Source organism: Eleutherodactylus coqui, chromosome 12 (assembly GCF_035609145.1).
Source record: "Eleutherodactylus coqui strain aEleCoq1 chromosome 12, aEleCoq1.hap1, whole genome shotgun sequence".
Lineage (NCBI taxonomy): Eukaryota > Metazoa > Chordata > Amphibia > Anura > Eleutherodactylidae > Eleutherodactylus > Eleutherodactylus coqui.
Window position 1 is genome coordinate 40,332,376 of NC_089848.1, and position 26,326 is coordinate 40,358,701.

At 43.7% G+C, this 26,326-nt stretch overlaps 1 protein-coding gene across 1 annotated transcript in view; it reads right to left on the reverse strand.

Annotated features, from left to right (window-relative positions):
• The window catches only part of ACP3 (acid phosphatase 3), a 62,432-nt gene that overhangs the window by 15,956 nt on the left and 20,150 nt on the right, over positions 1–26,326 (reverse strand). The window contains exons 3-10 of the mRNA XM_066585227.1: positions 20,353–20,439; positions 18,800–18,952; positions 15,600–15,698; positions 13,765–13,863; positions 9,058–9,190; positions 7,329–7,414; positions 3,989–4,095; positions 1,761–1,939 (exon numbers count right to left, since the gene is read on the reverse strand). Of these exons, the coding sequence (XP_066441324.1) occupies positions 1,761–1,939; positions 3,989–4,095; positions 7,329–7,414; positions 9,058–9,190; positions 13,765–13,863; positions 15,600–15,698; positions 18,800–18,952; positions 20,353–20,439 (943 nt within the window). The remainder of the gene's footprint in view (positions 1–1,760; positions 1,940–3,988; positions 4,096–7,328; positions 7,415–9,057; positions 9,191–13,764; positions 13,864–15,599; positions 15,699–18,799; positions 18,953–20,352; positions 20,440–26,326) is intronic.

Genomic DNA, 26,326 nt, shown 5'->3' on the forward strand with positions numbered 1-26,326 from the left:
ATGATCTGCGGCGCTGCTGCAGGCTGTCACTCGCTCCTCCATGCCAACAGAGCATTGCTTTCTGGATGCGGGGCTTGAATGCCCTGCCTCCAGAAAGCTAATGCTCTCATTGGCTAACTCAGCGCGACATCAGCCAATGAAAGCCGGCGCTGCGTTAACCAATCACAGCCATTCAATGATATCATTGAATCGCAGACCATCAGGAGGACAACACGCCACGGGAGGTGAGTATAGACTTCCCCCCTGAGCCTTAGCGCCGCCCTTGCTGTTTTCATACGGTCGCCGCATACGGCAGGGATGCGGCCGTTGCTGTTCTTGAGCTCCCCCCACAGTATACAGCGCCTGCAGATTCTCCAGTCCGGCTCGGAAATTTCAGCATCCGCCCTACAAGACGACCCCCGACTTTTGAGAAAATTTTGAAATGTCGTTTTATACGCTGGAAAATACAGTAATTATTCTTGGGATCGGCACAATTCTGGTGATACTAATTTTATACTGTTTTTAATGTTTTTGTATCTTTGTACACTAAAAACTTATTTTTATGTAAGATGTACAGCTTTTTTTGCAACTTTTTCACCCTTTTTTTTAATAAAAATTTATTTTCTACTGCTGCATTTAAAGACCCCTAACCCTTTTATTTTTTCATCAATGGTGCATTGACTTTTTGATCACTTTCTATTCTGTTTTTTTGAAGGCGAATGGGTAAAATTAGCTATTTTTGGCATGTCTTGCGTATTTTTTTTTTACAGCTTGGACCGTGTGGGTTAAATAATGTACCACTTTTGTTCCTTGGAACATTACACATGCAGAGATATTAAATTTGTAGTGGGATTTTCGTGTTTTTTTTTAAAAACATGCTAAAGAACCATTTAGATGGGACGAGGGTCAGGCAAACGATGGCCGATAGTCGTCCCCGCACATACTCGCTCTCATGCTGCTGCACGACAGCTAATATCACTGACTCACAGCGTGGAGGCCGCAGGAGATTTCTCTCCTCGCACTCTCCCGCCCCTCTCCATTGACTTAACGTAGCGGCTGTTCATTAATGAATGACTGCTATTTACACTGAACGATGAGCGATCAGCTGATCGTCCATCATTTATGCTGCATAAACGATAGACGATGAACTGATCGCTGATCGCTCAGTGTAAATAGCAGCCATTCAGTACTGAACAGCCGCTATGTTAAGTGAATGGAGAGGGGAGGAAGAGCGCAAGGAGATAAATCTCCTGCAGCCTCCTCGTCCCCCTGCTGGCCACTCTGTGAGCGACCCACCACTACTAGCTCCCATGCAACAGCATGGTAGCGAGTGTATGCGGAGATGAATGTCGGGCATAATTTGCCCGACTTTCGTCCCATCTAAATGGACCTTAAGGGAGGAACGGTGCGGTTTTAACTTTTTTTAAAAACTTTTTTCTCTATTTCTCTATGTTTTCCCTGGTGCATTAAATATATTAGCAGTTTTCAAACATTTTCAGGAGGTGCACAAGGGAGACCCATCAGCTTGTGAAATAATTGGTAGGGGGAGGGTTACGTCACCAGACAGAGGCGGAGATAGGAGAAGATTTTTACTGGAACTGAAGGCCTTTTGGATATTCACTTTGCTAACATGGGCTTGAATCAAAGGTCTGATTTGTCATATCTGTATTAATCTGGTCACATGACTCTGTTAAATAACTATTGGCTGTGATCTTTGTTCCCTTATTGGTTCCTTTTTGTACGACCTGGATTACATAGTAATAAAAAGAATGTGATCATACCTGATCGTTTTTCTCCATCTACCTCGGCTCCACATTCTTTCTCCCAGTTTTCTACAATTATTGACGATGTCAGATCAGTAAAGTTTGCCAGAGGACATGACGAAGAGCAGCCTGGCAATGTGAGCAAGTATGGATCTGCCGACGAGTCATTCCGATAGTACATTTCAATTGTGTATTTCCTGTGGACATTTGTAGCAAAAAAATGTTAAATATGATTAAAAAAACATGTTTATCTCTTAATAGAAGATCTTCTGTCATATAAGCCCTACTTGGGGCAGCAGGGGCGGATTGGGAATCCAATGTGTCCCTGGAAAAAAAAATACAAAATGGCTTCATCTTGTACAGCAGGTAGGTCAACCGGCAGTAAGTGAGGCAAACAAGTAGGCAAGGGTCAGCAACCGTCAGTCGCAGCCATGTTGGAGGTAGGAGGGAAGAAGTCTATGCAGAGTGCATAGCTCATTGTAGCAAATTTTCTATGAAGCGCAGAACATGTTAGAACACTTGCACCGGCCCCAGAACCTGACTAGCCCACCGGGATTTTTGCCAGTGGGTGAAATGGTCAGTCCGTCCCTGCAGGTGAGCCAATTATTCAGGACTCTCGTTCTCAAGCTGGTATCGGTACCTTAGGCCTCTCCATGATGCCCATCCAAGTAATAGAAACGTCTCCATAAAAGCAAAGAAACAGCACCTTGTAATTCCAACTCTGATCTTACATGGAAAAAACGTGACAACAGTTCTAAGGACAAATGGATTTTGGAGGAGATCTCTAAAACTGTCCAAAAGAAAAACTGCCTTAGCTGCCACAAGTAACCAATCACGGCTCAGCTTTCATATTGTATTCTGCTCTAGTAAAATTAGTTGTTACAGGCAACTAAGGCCGCCTGCACACGAGCGGATTTGCATTGCGAAATCCGCAGCGGGCTTCCTGTAGATTCTGCAGCAAATCCAGCCCATGGCATGCTATGAGAAAATGCGATTTCCTGCCCAGGAGTGGAAATTGATTATCTGCTCGCGGGGGAGAAATTGCAGCATGTTGCGATTTTGTCCGGGCTATGCACAGACGGCTTTCATTGGAGTCCATGGAAGCCGTCTGTCCCGTGGCACTTCTGCAGTGAGTACTGCGGAAGTATTGCGGAATCCGCGTCATTGCCTATCAGCAGCGCCTACTGCGCATGCATGACGGAGTGCCGGCTGGCACATCTGCAGCGCTGATAGAAGACACTGGACAGGTACGCAGGGGTCACAGGCACCGGGTCTAACTCCGCTGCGGGAATCCCACATGCGGGGTCTGACCCGTCTAGTGCAGGAGGCCTTAAGGCCCATTTAGACACAGGAACTGAGCTCCCGCCCCTCGGCACTATTTGCAATGGGAGGGCGGGATGGGGGTGGGGCTAAGCGCCGGGACTTAGCTCCGCCCCGCCTCGCCCCTTCCTATTGCAAATAGTGGCAAGGGGCGGGAGCTCAGTTCCTGCTCCTGGCTCTTCCATCCTCCCCCCCTGCAGAAAAGGACACCGTATATCGGCTCGGCGTGAAAACCAAGCTGATATATGGTCGTCTGAATCCACCCTTAGTCAAACAGTCTCTTTTTGATATATTTCCCCTTCCAGAGATATAACCTCTTAGCTTTGTGACAAAATTTCCTATTTTCAGGGTGGGGTGGGGGGGAGGCTACATCCAATGAGCAGCAATCAGCTTTCGCGTCTGATACAATGCTCTCTGAATTCCTAGAGGAGTATTCCCATCAAACTCATCAACAATGCCCAATATACCAATTTTGGGATTTTCTCTTCCCTATGTGTGCTGTGTATGGCAGACATCATAGTGACAGACTTTACCCACTAGCTCAGTAAAAACTGTCCATTAGAGACGGAGCCTACAGAGCGGTTGTAATTTCATATACAAGTAAATTATTATTACTAGGTTGACCCGATGTACGCTACACGAACACAAAATGGTTGGAAATGTTTGAAGAACTGTTGAGCTGAGGATTCGGCTTGAACTGTTCGCCATCCATGGCTTGGTCTTCCATGTTTTGGGGACAGGGCAACAGTCCTACTAGTAAGCACTTGATATGAACATCGCTTAGCAATGCTTGACTCTCCCTAGCGGCGCTGATGGCTGAAGCACAACTGCGCCGCTTGACTTAACACAGGAACTTTGACCAGGCCTGACAGCTCACACAATGTATCAAACCCAATTATGTAACAGTCGCATCATTTGTCACCTACCCGTCATCAGCTTTGTACAGTTCAAAAATATGGCATGCAGTGTAGGGAGGGATCTTTCCATTGGAGACATTCAGAGCCATCTGGAGAGCAGCTAATGTGGAGTCATGCTAGGAGAAAGAAGTCGGGATGGTCTAAGAAAATTCATTTTAATGAACTATGCAAAAAGAAATATGGAGCTTTGTAAGGTAAGGGGTCGCTCACACTAGCATTCTCATTTCCATTTTGCTGTTCTGTCATGGGAACAACTAAACAGAAAGAACAAGTTTCCAAGCCCATAGAAATGTATCGAAGCAGAAGGTCTTCCATTTTAATCCGATTCTGTATTTTCCATCTCCTGCTGCGTTTTTATTTCCAGTTTCAGAAACGGAATACCAGAATACACTCAATGGGAGGCGGATGGAACTTAAAGACAATCTGTTTTTCAGTGCTAGTACCAATGAATGTGGCTCAGTGGTTAGCACTGTTGACCTGCAATGCTGATGTCCTAGGTTCAAATCTCATTCAGGGCAGCATCAACTTGGGAAAACTCTATATAGCCATCATGCTTGGTTATCTTTGAACCAAAACTCCAGCACTGCCAGACCGAGGTGCTAACAACTGAGCCACCATGCCTGTTCATTCATAGCTGGAGAAGTAGAAGAGCAAGAAGAATAAACACAAACAGAACATAAACAGCCATCATCCTTGGCCATATTTGACCCTGCAATTCCAGCACTGCAAGGCAGCAATGCTAATGATGGAGCCACCATGATTATTCATATGTCTGCCTTCTCTGGAGGAAGCGGAGAACAAAAAAAAAAAAAACTAAGAGAACATAGAAAGTCCATGCAGATGCTGTCTTTGGTCCAATTTGAACCTAGGACTGAATATGGTTTAGCAAATATCTGAAAATTGGCATATTATAATGACTTTTCATTGGCATTATATATTCAAATTAAATAACAAATACATTGGATTATGAAATATACCGTACTTTTCATAACTCAAAATGTAATTAATTTTTCAAAAACCTACTATAGATCCAGCCCTGCCCCTGTCCGGCCCACTCCCACTGCAAAGCGCTCAGAGGGTAGGAGAGAGGCAGAGAGTCGGTGAGTGGGAGGGAAGGGGGGGGGGGGGACTGCTTAGATGGCAGCGTATATCATCCGGCCGGGAAAACGGTGGCCGATATACGCTCGTGTAAATAAGCCCTGAATGACACAATACATTTTTTTCTGCGGATTGGTACGATACTAATGTTATTTTTTTGTAGGTTTTTTCCACTTTTGCATAATAAAATTTTTTTGACATTGTTGAATTCAAAGTCCCATAACACTTTTATTTTTCCTTGTCCGGAGGTCTTTGGGAGTTTGTTTTTGCGTGACGAGCTATAGTTTCTATTGGTGCTATTTTGGGGTGCATATGGATTTTTACATTACTTTTATTGTTGTTTAGGGGTGAGGCAAAATTAACCAAATAAGCATTGTGCCTCATTTTTTAGTTTTTTTTACCATTTTAGTTCTGTGCAGAATAAATAATGTGTTCAGCTTACTGAACATGTCACTATCGATATGATGATACCAAATATGCAGTTTCTTTTGGGTAGGGGGGTTACATTTTTGTTACACATACAGGGGAAAGTGTGCAAACATGTTTTTCTTTTAATGTTTTTTTAACATAATTTTTTTTTTTTACACTGAACCATAAAAGCTATGATCACTATGATAATGCATTGCAGTACTTCTGTACTTCTGTACTGCAATGCAGATTCAATCACAACAGCAATCATAAGCCATGCCAGGCCTAGACACCAGTGTATGGCGCCTGGTTGCCATGGCAACCCATCGGCTCTACGCTCCCTCCGTGAACTCTTTACATGCTGCAATGTGCATTGATTCTGGCACGTAAGGAGTTAAGAGTGAGGATTGATGTTGTCATTGATCCCCGCTGTTGCAGTGGGAGGCCTTCTATCAGTGACAGCCGCCTCCACTGCAGGATAGTGTGAGCCTGTGCCATCCCCAGGATGTAAGTTTACGTCCCGCTGTGTTAGGTGGCCCCCAGACAGAATGTAAACCTACATCCTGTGGCATTAAGGCTTAAAAAATGATATAGCTACCACTATGATGTGATCTGAATATGATTTAGTGCAGACTGCAAATCAGGAAAAAGAAACAGAAGTGGGTATCAGCTTCTATAATCTGGCCAATTAAGGGCGTAAGGTTACTGCTTGCTAAGGCCATGACTATACCCATGTCAAAGGCTCCATCGGGAGGCTTTGTACCCCATTCTGTCATATTCATGGAGGCATACCTCTGCATGCAGCACCGTTCTTTTTTGTCAAAACAATGGACACATTGGCCGAACATTGTTGACCACATTATAAGTTAATGGGGTCCATCACCTGTCTGATCCTGCACTACATTGTAATTTCTGCCTGTGACAGAAACAAACCAAATGTGATCATAGCCTTAACCCCTTAGTGACAAAGCCTGTTTGCGCCTTAATGACGGAGCCAAATTTTGGAAATCTGACATGTGTCACTTAACATATCATAACTCCGTAAAGAATAGCAATACAAAGACATAAATCCAAAAAATAGGTCATACTGCTTTAAAATTTTTTTTTTTAAAAAGGCCTTAAAAAATACAGCCATGTAAATACATCCATAGCCTTACATTAGCTCAGTATCATGGTCCCCAAAACACGAACCAAAAAAACAGCGCTAAAATAGGCGAGCCTGAAAGTGGCCTTATAATAGGCTCACAAAATATCTGTGCAAGACAGTGCATCAGTCACAAATTTGTGTATATCATAATTACAGGAAGTGGACAAAAATATGGAAACACCATACGAAATGCGTTGGATTTATTCATTAGCACTGAGCTGCCCTTTTAACCAGATTTGTGTTTACTTCACCTCTTGCCCTGCTCTGGGTGGTTTTGGGAGCCAGCTGGTAGCAGCCAAGTAGCTCAAACCCCTAACTAATGGAACCTTGTTCCTTGGGCAGATGTTATCTTCCGCCCGGCAGCATCTTTGTCATATTACCGCCACTTAAAATCGGTTTCTACATGTCTTATTGAAATATGATTTATAATGGCATGTATCTTAAGGCATGCATTTCGTACGATGTTTCCATATTTTTGTCCATCCCCTGTACTTCTGGTTATAGTCCCCATGTATCGTAGGATTTCATCAAAATACTGTAGAGAGACAACCAAGCCTTAGGTGGCATTGTGGGTGACCACACCACTCCGGACGGTTGTAGTTCTCACTCCATTATTATTGTAGCATGAGCCATAAACAGCTCTATTTAGAAAACCTGCTGCTAATCATTGCTATAAAAACAGAATTTTTAACCTACCGCAGAATACATGATTAGTTTTCGGTTGCGGAATGGATTTTTTGCAGCATCTGTAATGTTTTTTAAAATGGAACCCACAAGGACACCTACAAACGATAGAAAATAAAGTAAGAAGAATTTATTTCTAGTTTAAGGCCTAATGCCCACGACCGTGACGGGCTCCGCAAGCGGAATACCACAGCGGAGCCCGTCACGGCGCCCCCCCCAGAGACCCCATATTTACCTCCGGATTCGCTGTCCGTCGGCGCGCATGCGCAGTAGAATGCATGACGTGCCGGCAGTGTAATGTGACGCGCCGGTCGCGTCACATGACACGCCCACAGCTTCCATTAACTGCAATGGAAGCCGTCCGCACATACGCCCATGGCAAATAGAACATGCCGCGGGTGAGTATGGGAGAATTCACGGGGCGGAATTCCGCAGCGTGAGCAATGCGCTATTAGGTTCACCCTGTTAAGGATAGAAATAATTTTTTTATTGTCCTCCAATACAATAAATGACAAAACTTGTAGAGAGCTGACTCTTGCATAGCATCATACTGAGCAATCTATCTAGCCCAGTGTTGGTTGGGCAAGCATATAATGTGTTTACCCAGATCTCCTTGGGCCCCTCCAGTCCAGTAGTCCATGACAACTGGCCTTGTGTGTTGCTGCTTCTGCACCTCTTATAGTTATGCTCCTATTGGTATTAATGCTGGCTTTAAATAGATAAACCGTGTTTCCCCGAAAATAAGACCCTGTCTTACATTATTTTTTAGCCCAAAAGAGGTGCTAGGTGTTATTTTCAAGGGATGTCTTATTATATTTACCTAGCAGGCTCGATGAATCAATGCGATGGCTGTGATTGTTTCATTGAATGCTGCATTGATTGGTTCTTCAGCCAATCACAGCCATCATGTTGTGGAGGCGGAATTTATGAATTGGCTAAGCCGCGGCATTGATTGGCCAAGTCATAAATCCCAGCTCAGCCAATCAATGCAGCTCTTGATGGACCAATCCCAGCCATCGCATTGATTCATTGAGTGATGCATTGATTGGCTGTACAGAGAACCAATCAGAGCCATCACTTCCTGAAGGTGGTATTTATGAATCCCATAACCAGGAAGTGATCTTCTGTGGGCGGCCGAGGACTGCAAGAAGTGCATCGGAGCTCCGGAGAGCAGCGGGACAGACCTGAACCGAACCTCTTGGGTAATGTATTCCTTTTTTTATGTAATGCAGCTAGGGCTTATTTTCAGGATAGGGCTTATATTTCAGGTCTCCCCGAAAATCCTGAAAAATTGGCATAGGGCTTATTTTTGGGGAAACAAGGTATGTCCAGATACACAACTGTTATTTGACTGTTGTGTACTTTGGGTACATAGTGCTGTGAGTCCAGCATTTAGCTGGTTTTAAAGGGGGAACAAGAATGGTAAAGCTCATGGTGTCAATGAACATACTATACATGGCATCCTCAAGTGTTGAAAACTTGGACCTGGTAGTAGAGAGGTCTTGAGATGTGAGATACCCTTTAGAACTTAAACATGACCTATCGGTCTATATCACAAGTATGCCACGCCTTGAACCTTCCCCCTTATACTCTACTTATACTGCTATAGCGAAGAGAATGCACTAAAGGACACTTGGCACAACACATTTTTGAGTTGCATTCATGCTATGAATTTAGTCAAACTAGAAAACGCAAATACAGAAATGGAGGAATTTAATAGAAGACTATCAGACTGTCTTACCTCCTTGTAGCCTGGATTTCTCCTGGTGTTTGTATACTCCATAAAGACTTGACATGGCAATATCAGAGAGTTGATACAGTTTGTCCATGACATCTTTGGTTGCCCAATCTGGCAGAGTATAGTTGTGAATTCTCTATAATAAATAGAAATCAACTTTATATCAGTTAGGCCTCATTCACACCGCTCTGTGTAAACAGGCACTACACACCAATAGTTCTGTATTTGGGCCTATACCTGAGAACAGTGCCTCCAAGGGAGAGGCATCCAGGGCTGAATGCTGTGTACTGAAAATTGTGCACTCGTCTACATGCAAATCTGAAGGTGCAAACGCCTTCAGAGAATAACACTGCCTCTGAATTTTGTACCTACTGTAGATCGATGGAATATGAAGCCAGCCTTCAAGTGCGAATGCAGCCATAGAGAAAAATTCAACTGTGACTACTATCAACCCCAATATCCCATTCCTCCAACTCAATCTTAAATGGACACTAACCTTTCAAACAACTCGTGCTTATATGATAGCCCACGTGATAACTAGTAAAAGTGCCATTTATTTTATCTACCTATAATGACGATTTGTGCTGAAAAAGTGCTAAAAATTTGCTGTCCACTGCTTGCTTACAACTTATTGAAAGGAGATGTGGTTATGTCGGAACAGGAAGGGAGGAAGAAGAGTCTTTGAAATGTATATAGCCTTTGAAATGTACATAGCAGAAGGGGTAGGGAAGGAGAAACTCACACAGATGCTGTTGCAAGCTAATAGTAATTCACTTTTCACTTTGTTTTAGCTACTAAAATCACATCTCCACTGTTTAGTCTTGCTGTACATTGTACTACATTATGATTCTATGTTAGTGTGTTACAGACATTAAGAGAGCAGGATCTGAAGTTCTCTGTGTGCAGTGTATAGAACACAGCACATCAGCTAGACTTCTCTCAACAGTCCTGAGAAGACCAAGAATTAGATGTGCACCCTGGAGAGGGAGGAATAGGGAACAATACAGGATATAAGTCATATGATGGCCAGAAATAGTGTTATTCTTCATGCACACAATCGACGGATTATTCTGAAAAGTTAAGTGAATAGTTAGGTATGCTAAGGAAAATTTTAGTGCGTCTTCACATTTTAGAGCTGCTTTAGCTGTCTCTGTGCCTCCCTATGACATGGAGAAAAGTAGTAATAGAAAATTTGTTTCCATGTCTTGAGGTTAAATTAGTCAGAAACAGATCTGTAGGGAAAAAAAAAACACTAGTAACCACCTTGGTCCCATCATGTCTTTTCTGCAGATCAAGGGACAGTTAAAGGGGTTTTCAAAACTATCAATGACCTATCCTCTCCCATTGAAGTGAATGGAACAGAGCTGCAGTATTATTCCGGGCCACTACACTATGGATGACATTTTGAGTCTTCCAGCTGGCCACAGCCCCTTATCGTCTTATTGGTGGGGGTCCTGGGTGGTGGATCCACACAGATTTGTTATTCATGACATATCCTGAGGATGAGTCAGCAGCAGTTTTTTTGTTCAATGGTACAGAACTGAAACAGAAGGAAAAAAAATCCATTTTAAAATTGTGGGGCATCAGGCATTTTTACCCTTTTGTTTCTGTTTTGTACCATTGTCCTTCTGCACTTGTCATTTTTGTGCCGTATCCAGCAATACTGAAGAAGAGGGCTTGTACCTCGAAACGTGTTTATTGTTGGTCTTTTTATAAAGTCGGGAATGCATCCCTTGTGACTTTTACCTTCATAATCTATTGGATAATAGCGCTGTTCTCCAGTCACTTTTATGCATCACTAACACTCTTCTAAACATCTGCCCTCTGTAGAGTGGTAATCCAGATGGGTAGCACCTCCGTATAATAATCTCTGAATTCATAAGCACTATATTGGCCATTCATTCCACTACAGGATAGCTCCGCCATTTATTCCTCATCTCTTCACCTTGACCAAAAGACTCTGCCCAAAGACAGATGTGGGGCTCTTCCTGGAAAAACATGCAGATCCTTTTTTCTAATCTTAAATAACCCTTTTAAGTTTAACCCTTTCCAATCCACTGTCTGACGTCTAAAGACATTCTGATTGAAGGCTGTACAGCTCCAATGTCGAAAGACGTCCAGCAGGGCATTCTTACTGTATATTACTGGCCGCTCTGTTGTCGGGGGGCCTCTCCAGCATGTCACATACCACAGTACTGGTTCTAGCCAGCAGATGGCGCCATTGTACAATGGCAGAAAGAGAAAGCCCCCTAGGAAACCCTGAATCTAAAATTGGATTGCAAGGGGTTAAGTCCAACTCCCATAAAGAGGAGGTTTATGGATATATATGGGGGAATGAATGATTGGATAATACTAAGTGGTGAATGACCGAAGGAAATTGCTGTTCCCCGTGACCTCGGCTCTGTACTCTGGACTTCATTATTGCCTGCTGCCTCCCCTGACCTTTGGCTTGGACTTTATTATTGCACCTGTGTTGCCGGCCCTGACTCCAGCATGCTTTGCATTACGTTCCTATTCACACCATCAGGTACTGCGCCATGGTCCAGTGAAGCATCAACAGCCACACAACCAGAACTATCCGTGTGTATAACGGTTTGGAGATCCCGCACCAAAGTTGGTATCCTGCTTGGAGGTGTTAAGTGTGCAAACCAGGATTGCCCAGGTGAGGCTACCTTAGTTCGCCCACAGCAAACTGGCGCCTGGCAATGCGCCAGTCTGCCTGACATGAGCTGTTTTGTGGGCTACTTTTTTAACAGAACTGATCCATTACATCATTGTCCCACATCATGCTATAGGCAATATGGGTAGTCTAAAGATTAGAGAGGGAGCATCATGAGTAAAGTAGAACCCCACTGCATGGAAAAAAATGGGAGATTGATATATACAACCATAAATGGAGTTGACTTTAGCACTAAAATAGAGAATTACTCTGAGCTGTGGCTCAGATATCTTAAGCCTTGATGAAAAAGCTATACCTGGGCCCTGCACTCCACTTCAAATGATAACCTACTACATAAAACATTCATAGATACAATAATCCTGCTTTTTTATGGGGTTCTTGGAGCCCCCAAGATGTTGGGGCCTGGTTGAAGTCACTAACTTTTTCATACGTGTATCTATATCACTGAGTGTAAAAACTATTTTCTTCACTTCAAGAACTAAGTTCATCAATGAATAGCTAAGCGCTGCCTGAAATTGGCTGAGCGCTCAGCCAATCAGCACAGCCCTTTCAGGAGGCGGGGATTTTTAAATCCTCGCCTGCTGAAAGTGCTGGCAGTGCAGGGGAGCCAGCCGGAGGACGCGCCTGAGCTGCGGAGAGGTGAGTAAAGAATTTTTTAGTTTTTTTTCACTAGCTGGGGATGATTTTAAGGGAAGGGCTTATATTTCAAGACCTTCTCCAAAAATCATGCTGTGGGGGTTGCCTAAAAATTACTGCTTTCAATAGGGGCCGGCCGTAGCAGCGCCGACCCCATTGAAAGCAATGGGATATTATCCTGGACTTCTGCCACAGCTGTGGCAGAGAATTTCCTTTATCCTCGCGGTCCTGAAGAAACTCCTGCCACAGCTGTGGTAGAAGTCCGCGATATAATCCCTATGTTTTCAATGGGGTTAGCGCTGCTGCCGCTGACCCCATTGAAAACACTGAGCGATATTGCAGATTTCTTCTCTGCGCTACGAAACTCTACAGAAACATCGCAAATGAGTATGAAACCATTGAAAATCATTGGTTTCAAAATCATTGCTGTCACATCGCAGGGAAAGAAGGGGAAAAAAATAAAATAAAAAAATAAAAAATTGCAAATGGGTGTCCACCCTGAGGGCGCCTACCCACTTGCGTTGCCGATTTTCACGCGTGAAAAACGCGGCATTTTTGCGCGTTTTTTGCGCGTTTTCCGTGCGTTTTTCGCAGCGTTTTTTTGCGCGTTTTTTGCAGCCCTCTATTGACAATCATGGGTGCATTAAGAGAAAAATAAGGACACATATGCAACTGACAGTTCCTATGTGAAAAAACTCCACGAAACGGAAAAAAAACCCAGATGGACAAGAACACATTCTATACTAATTGCTCTTGAGAAAAAACGCAAAACATCGCAGGAAAAAAAATCGCAAGTGGGTAGGCACCCTAAGGGTCTATTTACGTAGGCAATTTTCCTGTGCAGGTTTTGTTTGATTTTTAGATGGACAGAACCCGCACAGGAAAAGACCTATTCATTCTAATGCGTTCATTCATGAGCGATTTTTCTCCTAGACTGAAAGTACATGAAATGGACAGCGCACAGACAGGGTGTCTGAATATGGCCTAAAAGTAGAAAACCTTTTTAAGGGCAGCTTCACATGAGCGCGTTTGTGTGCGCATTGCGCAGAGAATAGAACCCATTGTTTTCCCTTTTGCCCACACATCATAGGAGTCTATGTAGTGTGCAAATGCGTACCAGATCCCCACGCAATTGTGCAATGAACTGCACAATTTTGCAGGGGAATCAATAACACTGGGGACTTATTAGGCTACATAGCCTTTTAAATCATGGTTGTGTCCCGCACTGATGTAAACAACCCCCACCAGTGCAAAAAGTGCCGTAAAATGCACACAAATGCGTAATAGTGTAGCATTCAAGAAGCAAAAAGTCACGCTACTTCGTGCGTTTCTGCACATACGCTCATGTGAGGCCGCCCTGAAAGTCTGTTTATGTACCATGCAACTATACTTACCTCACAGAACAAAGCATCATGTGTTATCCACCACTTGTGACCATCACTCCATTCCTTGGGTGAGTAACCTGTGTTATTTTGCAGTCTGTTTAGTAAGTCCTATAGGGAGAAAACAGTATGATGTAAAGACAACATTATCCACAATCCATTAGACATTAGATTCAGACATTATGTAGTTGTGTACTCTGTTATTACAGATTGTAGAAGTGCAGTGTACAGAATAGCCTGTAGAGGGTGATAGACAGCCATTCTGATACCTAAGAGAAAGAGAACACCTGTGGGTATGGCAGGAACTAGATAAAAAGATCAGTTCCGTCCACACTCAGGGGGAAGTAGAGGCTGTAGGAGCAGCCATCAGGACTCGGAACCTGAGGCCTGGCACGGACCAGTTTGGGCCCATCACCCATCTGATGGAGGAGGATGTCCTCTAGACACCCCAGGTGTTGTGAACCCTGGACATTGTGTGCTGTATACGTTTGCTGTGTTGTGACATGAAATAAATGCTGGCAGGTGCCAGATTTAAAAAAATTCCTGTCTCAGGAGCCTGTATACTTGTCCTTCTTGCTGAAGGGCAAAAACAGCGATCCTGCAGGCGAGTAACCCCGACTTGCCACAAGATCAAACTACTCTTACTATCTGGATCCCATCCTTAAAGGGGTTTTGTCATTAGAAAACAAGAATCAATACTTACCTATTCTTCCCCAGGCAGCCTTCTTACCACATCTTCTTCTCTCTGATCTTCTCCTGGCTCCTCCAGTCCCCCGGGTCACGTTACCGCATGCCAGACGGATCCTCTTCTTCCTGCTTTAGCGTGTCCATTCTCGGCATTCACCTTTCTGCAGCGTAATGTTTGCTACGACACTAGTAATGTAGCATTCACTGCCTAACAGGAATGCTGACCTATTTTCGAGACTGCGGATGCGCACAGTCTCGCTGCAAGTGTTCATATACTGTTGCAGCGAGACGGTATGCATGTGCAGTCTCGGCAATAGCTCTGCAGTCCCTGCTAGGCTATGAACGCTATGTCACTAGTCACGTAGCGTACATTACCCTGCAGGAAGGAGACTGCTGTGAATGGACGCTTCGACAGCGAAAGAGAATCTTGCTGTCTGGAGGTGAGGTGACCGGGATACTGCAGGAGACAAGAGAAGATCGGTGGGGAGAAGATGCAGTAAGAAGACTGCCTGGGGAGGAATAGGTAAGTATTGAATTTTTTTTTCTAATGACAAAACCCCTTTAATAGGAGTTATCGGCACATCAGGCCTCCACCAACTTGGAAGCCTAAACCAGCTTCTCTCCAAATCCAGGTTGGTTCTTATGAATGAAAGGTTTTTAAAACCTCATTTAGATTGGGGAAATTGGTTTTCCAGGGGGAAATCAGAGCAGCGTTGGCTCCTGGACCTGTCATCCACCTGTAATACAGGAAAGCTGGAGACCCTTGATAAGGTTGTTATGCTTTGTGCGGTGTTTCATTGCAGGATGCTGAGAAGATATGGGATTGCATTATTTATAACTATATGTATTGATTTTTATGGTGACGTTATTCTGTAACATGTTTGTTTGTAGCCGGTAGGATGTACTATTTCTTTAATAAAACCGAATATGCAAAAATGTAATGGCAGGAAGCAGTTCAAGGTAGAATATGGCTAATAATATGTGTAAGGACCCGCCTTAATGCTGAGAGGGTGGGGGTCATTAAAAGTCCTATTCTGAATAAATACATCAAATATACAGTACATTAGTATAGTACCACATTAACCAGAATGCAACATTTAGGTAGAAGCAAAACCACCTTTTAGTGATGGTCCATAAAGAAAAGATATCCTTTGACTTACCTTATATGGATCTATAAGATTGTGAAACTCGTTGGATGTATATGTTTCCTTTTGCAGATTATTGTACCGAGGGCAGTTTTTTAGAGGCACGGAAAGCAGCTGAAATAACACAAAAGCAAGGTAATTACAGATATCCGCTTATTTCGTGAGCAATATAGCATTATTTGCTAATAGGTAATGAGGGTGTTGGTATAGAATAGGTATGGGCATAAAAGGGTATTTCAATCTTTTTTTTTACAGAAGATTCAAAGACTGAAGTAAACAAGGTCACACAAAGTTACTAAGCAAATAGATATTAATTACTTAAGTGACAAAAAAGCTAAACAAATAGCAGCCGAGCAATCACTTAGCTTAACTTTTTCCAGGGAAAGCTTAATGTTGGGTGCATGAACTCTTATAGGCTGCCTATAGTGTTGCTCTGGAGAGCGCTACCCCCCTGTCCACAAGCGGAGAATCATTGCGGGCGGCAATTTACCGCGATTCTCCACGGTCAGCCTATCTGTCAGATAGGCTGACAGCGGAGATCCGTCTGCCGACTCCTGCTCCTGGGCGGGGCGGTATCCTGTGGCGGATCTCCGCCGTGGGATACCGCAACGCCTGTGGATAGGCAGCCTTAGACAAGCCATTGCCAATGTCAGAAGCTTGCTGCCCTTCAGAATAATGATACCCCTCAAAATAATAGTGCCCCTTCTGTGGCCCCACAAAGTAATAGTGCCCTCTCTGCTGCCCCTTTTGTGGCCTTAAAAATAATTATGCCCTTCAAAATAGTAGTGCCCTCTCTGAGCTTCTCAAATAGTTTCTTCTGTGCCTGAGGTCCAAAGCCCATACTCCCTCCCCCCAAAACTTCTGCTACATAAGAACTTAGCTTAGAAGAACTTTCATGAGTGACCTGACACTGCTGCTCTCTACAGAATCCAACTCCTCCCCAGCTCTCTTGTTCTCATCTAAAGCGCTGGAGACAGGAGAGCAGTCTAGCTCTGCACAGAGCCGTGATGTGTCCGGCAGCAGTGTCTTTTCTGAACGTTCTTCTTAGTTGCTGTGAGTGGAGTTTCTGGTTTAGGAGTGGGAGACAGTAAATCGAATTGATAGGGTGGAAACCATTTAGCCCAAGACCCCCCTTCTTGGTCTTACGGTTCCCATATTGGTGGTCTGGTCTGCAGTCACAAGCAGTACAGCACTGGAAATACCAAATAGGACGTATCTTATATTTAGAACTAATTTGATTTTGAAGGTGCAGCGGTCACTGATTTTAAGCAGCTCCAGCTACTACACTGGGATTTGAATAATCTGTTTCTGGATTCCCTATATGTTTGAAATGTAGCACAATAAAGCTATCAGATTAGTTGTGGATGGTGCTGACCTTCATTGTTTTTGTCCAAGTTCTATGACTGAGTAGATGGTGAAGGCTCAGCGCACCTACCTGAGTTGAGTCAACAGGCCTTTCTCTTTATTTTCCAGTTCCAGATAAGCTCAAGTCTCTATTTCAAACTCTATACAGGTTTCTAGCTTCGATTATGCACAAAACTAGTTTTTCCATCACCTAATCGTGTGACGATCTCTCATTCTCAGGAATTCCTGTCCTGATAACATAGTTCTTAAATGATTCAAAAGCACAAAAATTAACCCCCAGGACAGGCTCACACATTACAGAATGGCTGTGCAAAAGTTCCTCAAAACCTGCAGAGACATTCACAGCAGCACATCCAAGTGGATTTTTCTGTGGATTATGCCAAAAAAGTAAAAAAAGAAACAAAAATCACCGCTTTTGTAATCTTATTGCAGATTGTGCTGTAGATGCATCAGCAAAATGCCCAATTGGGTTTTATTGTGGATTTTGACTCCCTGGATAGGAAAAATCACTTCTGGAAACCCAGAATTCACTCAAGTGAACAATTCATGCCCTTTAATAAACAGTGTCATAATGTTACTCTTCATAAATGTAGGCAATATGCACATGGCGATCCACATCAGATTTTTCCGATGCAAATTTCTATGAAAATTTGTGTCAGAAATCCTCCTGTTAAAGTGCGTATTTCTGCTGTGGATTTGCACATACAGTTGACGCAGTTCATCAGGTGGATTTAATCTATTTCAATGGGGCAAATTTGTATCAAGAAGTGAGATATCCCTGCCTATAAATTATGCTGCAGATTCCCATTGACATTTTTTCATGGATTCCATGTGGAATTCGTGTGGATTCTGCATCAAATTCACTGAGAAATCCGCCAGCTGGACATGGCTTACATCTTTAGGCATTATGTACTTGGAGAAATTCAATTGCAGAATCCATATTGAAATTTGGCAACAAAGTACAGCAAATTTCAAGAAACGTAATTACTTAAAGCATAAAAAATGCAGCTGATTCCAGGCATGCTGTGGATTTGTCAAATATACATCATGCCTTGGGATATCATAACAGATTTCATGCATTGCAAGGCAAAAATCTGGAGAATCTGGCACATTTCTAGCACATAACTGTCATACAATGTGGAAAAACTCACCAAAAACTGAGCAATGGGAACTAGTTCCAAAGCATTGATTATATTCCATATTCCAAAGCATCTGATTATAAAGCAAAGTTATTGCAAGGTACTTTGTGTTTAACCCCTTTAGGACCATTGCAGAAGCAGGAGTTTAAATCCCACACCATATTTTTACTTTCGGGCGGGATTAAAGCCCAGGACCAAGCACTGTATATTTACCGCACTTGGTCCTTAATGAGTTATGATAGTGTGGCAGCTTAAACATGGTGTCCAAACTGCAGGCATGATGTTATAGAGCAGGACTAGCTGAGCAGATGGAAATATAGTTTTATGGGGAAAGATTTAGTAGAACTTGGGCTGGTGTTGTCAATTATTGACAGCTGTCTGTGTAAATACAGTCATAGAGAAATAGTATAAACTATATATCAGTCTGCTCAGCTCCTCCGGCTTTATGACATGATGCCAGCAGTTTGAAGAGCATCTAGCTGACAGGATCCCTTTAACACATTATTTTCAGCTATCTTCCTAAAGGTTCTTACAAGTAGTTTTTAGAGACTATACCTTTCTGTAACTGTCTCATAATTCAAAATATCTTCTTTTCTGGTATCTTCCATGTCCATTAATACCAGATTAAAAGCATTTTAATTTCCATCATTCACATTTTTCATCATGTGTTTAAGTATCGCAAAACTTTGCAAACAAATTCCTAACACTCACTTTTTCCTCGGAGAGTGGCACCGTATGGACCGGAATTGGTTGCCATGCAATATTTTTGTTCCAGATTTGCCTGCCAACAGGTGGATATAAGCCAGCAAGGTTTGCCTGGGCACTCATTAATGTACGATCCATATCTGTGCTTCTGACAAAAACCTAAAAACAGAATTAATTATGTCAGCATACCCTATTGCTGTACCTACATGGGACTGGTTTACCCTTCGGTCTGCGGTGGGAAGCGTTTGGTCGCAGTCAGTAAGGAAATGAATACCATACAAAAATACTTTTGGTAGATTTATTCTTTTACTAACAAGATCAAATAATTTTGTAATTCATGGTTCCCAAGTGACAAAACCAAAAAGAAAGGAATATATAGAGCTTTAGGGTGCATTCAGACGAGCGCGTTTATGTGCGTACCTACGTGCGCACATAACCACGCGTCTATTAAAACCATTGGTTCCTTATGGTGTGTTCACATGTACGTGTTTTACAGGTGTGCAAACGCGCGCACCTGTAAAATATAGGATACGCATGCACTGCATAGGTCTGTGGTGCATGTCAATATTTCCCGCAGGGAGTCCCCTCATCACTGAACACTGTGACAGTGTTCAGTGATAAGCTGACTACCCGTGGGGAGTAAAGAAGAGCTGTGGCAGAGGATCACGAAGCTCTCTGATTCATTTCAATGAATGGCCAAACGCTGCCGGTAATTGGCTGAGCGCTGTGACCAATCACAGGCAGCACTCAGCTGCCATTCAATGAATGGCTGAGCACTGCCTGTGATTGGCTGAGCGTTCAGCCAATCAGACGCAGCCCTTTGAGCAGGCAGGGATTTTGAAATCCCCGCCTGCTGAAAGAACTTCATTACAGTGACGGGACCCAAATGGCTAGATGCGCCTGAGCCCCGGCAGCGGCAGAGAGGTGAGTATATATATATTTTTTACACCAGATATGAATGATTTTCAGGGGAAGGCTTATATTTAAAGCCCTCCCCTGAAAATCACTGCAGGGGTTGCTGGCAGACCATTGCAGCCGTAGCCCCAGTGAAAGCCATGCTGCATGGACCTGCATTCACCTGTGTTTGTGCACGTACGTGGGGGCGCCGGTTTTGTGTGCACCAGCAAACGATCGTGTGAATGCTCCCTCAGGCCGAATTGCAGTCAATGGAAGCAGTCTGTCCCACGATACTTCTGCTGTGAGCACTGCGGAAGTACCGCAAGAATCTGCGTCACAGCCCAGTGCCAGCGCATGCACACTGGCTCACTGGGCGAGACACTCACAGCGGATTTGGAGAGGTGAGTATAGGGTCTCTGGGGGGCGCCGGGTCTGATTCCGCTGCGGTAATTTGCAGTCAGAATCCGACCCAACCGTGGGCATGAGGCCTGACGTGGCCGGCCCAAGAAGAAAAGTAAGACAGAAGTTTTGTCTAAACAGGTGAACTCTTGTACTGCAACTAAGCTTACAAACAGAACACCAATGTTAAAGTAAATAACAATTTACTTCTTCACAGGATCCCAAAAAACTTGTTTTTGATTGAGAAGCACTAAACTACTTACCTCCTGCCGACTGTAAGTATCATTCAGAAATGTTGAGTACCTCTTCCTCAGGTACGCCCCCAGTTCGTACTGTTGCTTCATGCCAAGCTGTTAATTGAGAGAGACAAGTATTGCTAGAAGTTGGCAGGATGCAGATTTACATTCTCACTGTTTTATGATGTTTGTGTTGCATTGTATTCTACAGTAAAGGTCACCGACTGACATTTAATAGAGGCCACTCTGTAGACTCTAGCTTCCAGATCCCTCCCCACTGTGCCTAAGAGACAGTTCCATGTAAGTGCTTGATCCACACTCGCTTTTATGGAAGAATGAGAAAAAGTAAACTATTAACAATACAAATAAATCTTTTAGCACAATTTTAGTAATTAAATGTAGTAAAATGTGTTTAGTCCAGCCAGAAGTCCTACAATGTATCTTTGCAAATTCTGCATCCCAGTTGCCTCATTAACCCCTTCCCACATACCGCCATACTGTGGGCAAAGAAGGCCTACTGCGCTAACGTGCAGTACCTGAAAGAGCTCAGATTCTGGTTGTTTAACCCCTTAGATGCCGTAGCCATTACCAACTGCAGCAGCGGAAAGGTTTGAAAGGAGGGGGGAGGGTGCTCATGGGTTTTTATAGCAGCCAGAGGCTAAATAAAATCCCTCTGGTCTGCCATAGTATTGACGGTAAGACCCCATTTAAACTGACAGATGATCGCTCAAAAATCGTTTAAACGACAGTTTAAGTGACAGTTTTGAGCGATCATCTTTGCATAGTGTATAGTAGCTAAGTAGCTACTCAGGAGCGGGACACCACCGCTATCGCTCGGTGAACAATACAGCTGTTTTGCATAAGCAAACAGCTGTATTGTTCTCTGCGCTTACAGCTCGCGATCTGCTGTGAACTACCAGTAGAACATGAGCTGAAAGAATCTTATCAGTGCTGACGACTGTGATAACAGCCTGCATTGCTGATGAGAGTTCATTGCTCGATTCTAAAAAACTAGAATTGAGCGAGGAACGAATCATGCACGAAAACTGCACGATGTCCGTGCATTTAGACGCAACAGTTATCGCTCAAAAGACGGCTTTGAGTGAATTTTGAGCGAAAATTGTTCTGTCTAAATGGGCCTTAAGGCTGCCTGCACACCTGCGGATTTGCATTGGGGAATCCAAAGCGGGCTTCCACCTCTGGATTCCGCAGCAAATGCCGCCCATACCATGCTATAGCAAAACGCGATTTCCTCAACGCAAGCAGAAATAGATTGCGATTTTCTGCTTGCGGAGGAGAAATCGCAGTATCATGATTGTGGAAAGGTAACATAGTAACATAGTTTGTAAGGCTGAATGAAGACAATGTCCATCTAGTCCAGCCTGTTATCCTCCTGTGTTGTTGATCCAGAGGAAGGCAAAAAGACCCTAAGAGCAGAAGCCAATTAGCCCTTTTGGGGGAAAAATTCCTTCCCGACCCCCTAATGGCAATCAGACTAATCCCTGGATCAACCTCTAATAGTTTCTACCTGCCTGTATACCCGGATTACCAAATAACCTTAGATTTATAGCCTATAATATCCTTCCTCTCCAGAAAGACATCAAGGCCCCTTTTAAACTCCTCTATGGATTTTGCCATCACCACGTCCTCAGGCAGAGAGTTCCTCAGTCTAACTGCTCTTACAGTAAAGAACCCCTTTCTATGTTGGTGATGAAACCTGCTTTCTTCTAGATGTAGAGGATGCCCTCTTGTTACCATCGCAGTCCTGGGTATAAACAGATCCTGGGAGAGATCCTTGTATTGTCCCCTCATGTACTTATACATGGTTATTTGGTCGCCTCTTAACCGTCTTTTTTCTAGAGTAAATAGTCCCAGTTTTGATGCCTCTCTGGGTATTCCAGTCCCGTCATTCCATGTATTAGTTTAGTTGACCTTCTTTGAACCCCTTCAAGCACTGTAACATCTTTCCTGAGCACCGGTAACCAGAATTGTACGCAGTATTCCATGTGAGGCCTGACAAGTGCCTTATATAGTGGAAGGATAATGTTCTCGTCCTTCACCCCTATACCTCTTTTAATACACCCCAAGACTTTATTTGCTTTTGCAGCAGCTGATTGGCATTGGTTACTCCAGTTTAATCTGAAATCCACTAGTACCCCCAGTTCCCTTTCCATCTCACTTTTCCCTAGTAGTAGCCCCTTTAGTGTATATTGGTGACATCCGTTACTCCTGCCCATGTGCATAACCTTACATTTTTCAACATTGAACATTGAAGGTGACAGGATCCGCTTCATTGCCTAGTGACGGCGCGGAATAATCTGTACTGCACATGTGCGCTGGCCGCCACAGCCGCAGCACAGATTATGAAGACGGCGGACAAGTATGTGGGGTCGCTGGCCGGGCACAGGGTCGGATTCTGCTGCGGGATCCAACCCGGCCGTGTGCAGGCGGCTTAAGTGCTCATGTTCTTGTGCGTGGTGAATAGAGGCAATGAAAGTTAATGGCTTCATTATTCCATGCACACTGGCATGTGGAAACAGCGTATCCATACGCAAGAGAAATAAATCGTAGCATGCTATATTTCTCTGCATAGGATATGCAGTCCTTCCATGGGCTGCGTATGATATGCTGTCCATACGCCATACATTGCACAGGGCAGTGTTTCGATACACACGGCTGCTCTGAACAGAGCGGGGAATTAATAAAAAATTTTAAAAATCACCCCGCACATGTCCGTGACGCCAGATTCCTGGGCATGTGCAGTGCATACCCAGCCCATACGCTGTCTGTGCCGGCAGAACGTATGGGCTGTAATGTGTAAAACGCCATGGGAGACACGTGGCATATTACGTATATGAGCCCGTGGGCATGAGCCCTAAGAGTATCACTTACAGGGAATAGTGCGATCAAGGGATTGCTGTTTAAAGCTTCCCAGTGGGAATTATAAAAATTGTGAAATAAAGTTTAATAAGAAATATAGGAACAGCGGGATGCTGGTCACCATAGAATATACCAAATGAGAGAAGATGTGGTGAAAACATTATCAGGTATGTCAAAAAAGAGCAAAGGCCGTGGCCTATGTATTTTGCACATCTTATTTTTTAACTATTTGTGTTCCTTGCAGTAATAGAATGTCATTTGTATTAGGCCTCACACACGGGCGCAGCGTTTTAGGCCGCCTGCACACGGGTGGATTTGCATTGCGGACGTCTGCCTGCGGATTTCACAGCAAATACTGCCCATGGCATGCTATGGCAAAACGCGATTTCCTGCCCACTCAATGGAAATCGTCCGCCCTGCAGGACTTCCACAATCATCAATGCGGAAAGGTCTTGAGATCCGTGTCATTGCTTAGTAATGGCGCGGCATAATGTGTACTGTGCATGTGCGCCGGCCAGGCCATCCGCAGTACAGATTAGAAGACCATCAGACAGGTACGCCGGGGTCGCTGCTGCTGCGGGATCCCGCGAACGGAATCCGACCTGGCCGTGTTCAGGCGCCTTAGAGTCGTGTAAAACGCAGCATATTTATGCGATAGAAATATGCATATTCCCTGAGTATTTCGGCTTTCTTCCATGCATAAATATGCTGGGATCACAAAAAACGCAGTATGATGAAGACTTTTTAGCTCCTTTACAAATATGCAATAACTGCGCACGTATCCTGCGTATTCACTTTATATTTTTACTCCTCCCATAGACTTACATGGGTTATTTCCGTCCTTAATAAAGGCCAAAATAGGACATGCTGCGTTTTTTTAATGCATATGAAAAACACAGATCTGAATGACCCAATGCAAGTCTATAGGGACTGAGCAATGCATACTACACTTGTATAATGGGGGTTTTAGGCGAACGAGTATTTCTCCTGTTATGCGGCCATGATGATCCCGATGCATAACAGGACAAAATGAAACCACAGATTTCAGTGGATTTCAGTAGTTTTGTTTTCACTCTCGGGATTCTTGCTCGTTAATTGTACGGCCGAGAAAAGATAGGACCTGCTTTATCTTCCCTGCACCTAGTGAGAACTACCCGCAGGAACGATGGGGCAGGATCTATCTTTTTGCGTTCTTTTTCAAACTTCTGCGCTCTGGCATGGAGTTTGACTGGCTGAAGAAAAACCTCACCCAGGCGCACCTACGCTTCGTACTGGTAAGCTTAACCAAAATACGCCTGTGGGAGTGCTCTGCTTATTGTATGTCGTTTTTGCTTTTTTTTGCCATACCAGATATTAAGTGTCTTTAGTACAAAATACAATAATGCCCTTTATTAAAATTTTCTTTTGCAAAAATAGGTAACCATAAAAGAGTTAAATCGTATTATTATTTGGCACTTTAAGAAAGGACATCAATGAGATTTCAAATGCTGCACTAAATGTACCGCCCATTTACAGAGGACCCACACCAAACCGAAAGCATTTCAATTACAAATACATATGACCACCCCAAAATGACAGCGGACCCCCTTAGCAAATACCACACACAAGACAGACCCATCTACTATAAATAAGCCTACATTATTTTTCTTGCCCCACACTTTGCCCCCTGTGCTGTAACTTTGGTGTATGATGTTGGTGTCATTAGATGACACATGCTCACCGGTGCCATAAAATCATCAGATGTGAGTTTAATACATTCAGGGACTGTCAGGTGGGTTGGAAGTTACAATGCTAAGTCTATGGGTGGCGCTGCTGGGCTTCAGGAATGCGCTGGAATGAGTGAAGCGTTGATAAGCAACACAGCAAACAATACTAAGCTGCACCATACACTGCCAAACCAAGAGCGATAGAGAGACAGAGAGAGAGCATGATAGAGAGACAGACAGAGAGCGATAGTGAGAAACAGAGAGTGATAGAGAGACAGAGAGTGATAGAGAGACAGAGAGAGAGCAATAGAGACAGAGTGAGAGAGCGATAGAGAGCGGCAGCAATGGACAGAGACAGAGTAATAAAGAGACAGAGTGAGAGAGCGACAGCGAGAGACAGAGTAATAAAGAGACAGATGAGAGAGAGACAGAGAGAGTTACAGAGAGAAAGACAATGATTGAGAGACTGTGTTAGAGAGCAATAGAGAGACAGAGTGAGAGAGCGATAGAGAGAGAGACTGAGTGAAAGAGCAATAGAGGGACAATGATAGAGAGAGACAGACAGAGAAAGAGAGCAATAGAGATACAGAGTGAGAGAGCAATAGAGACAGAGAGAGTAGTAGAGAGAGAGACAGTGAGAGCAATAGAAACATAGAGAGAAAGTGATAGAGATAAAGAGAGAGAGAGTTTGATATACAGAAAAAGAGAGATAGTGAGACAGAGAGAGAGCAATAGAGAGACAGAGAGAGCAACAGAGAAACAGACGGAGGGAGAACGATAGAGAAACAGAGAGAGAGCAATCGAGAGAAAGAGAGAACGATAGAGAGACAGAGATAGCGATAGAGAGGCAGAGAGAAACAGAGAGAGAGAGTGATAAAGAGACAGAAACAGAGAGAGTGTAGAGAGACAGAGAGAGTGATAGACAGAGAGAGCGATAGAGAGACAAATAGCGACAGATAGCAATAGAGAGAGAGAGAGAAACAGACAGAGAGAGCAATAGACAGACAGAGCAATAGACAGACAGAATGAGAGTGATAGACAGACAGAGAGAGTGATAGACAGTAATAGACAGACAGAGTGATAGACAGACAGAACGAGAGCGATAGACAGACAGAACAAGAGCGATAGACAGACAGAACAAGAGCGATAGACAGACAGAACGAGAGCGATAGAAAGACCAAGAGAAAGCGATAGAGACATAGTGATAGACAGAGAGAGAGAGCAATAGAGACAGAAAGAGAAGGCAATAGAGAGAAAGAGCGAGAGACAGACAAAGAGGGACAGACAGACAGAGAAAGACAGAAAGAGAACGAAAGAGACAGACAGACAGAGCAATACTGAGACAGAAATAAAGAGACAGAGATAGACAGACAGAAACAGAGAGAGAGAGAGAGAGACAGACAATGAAATAGACA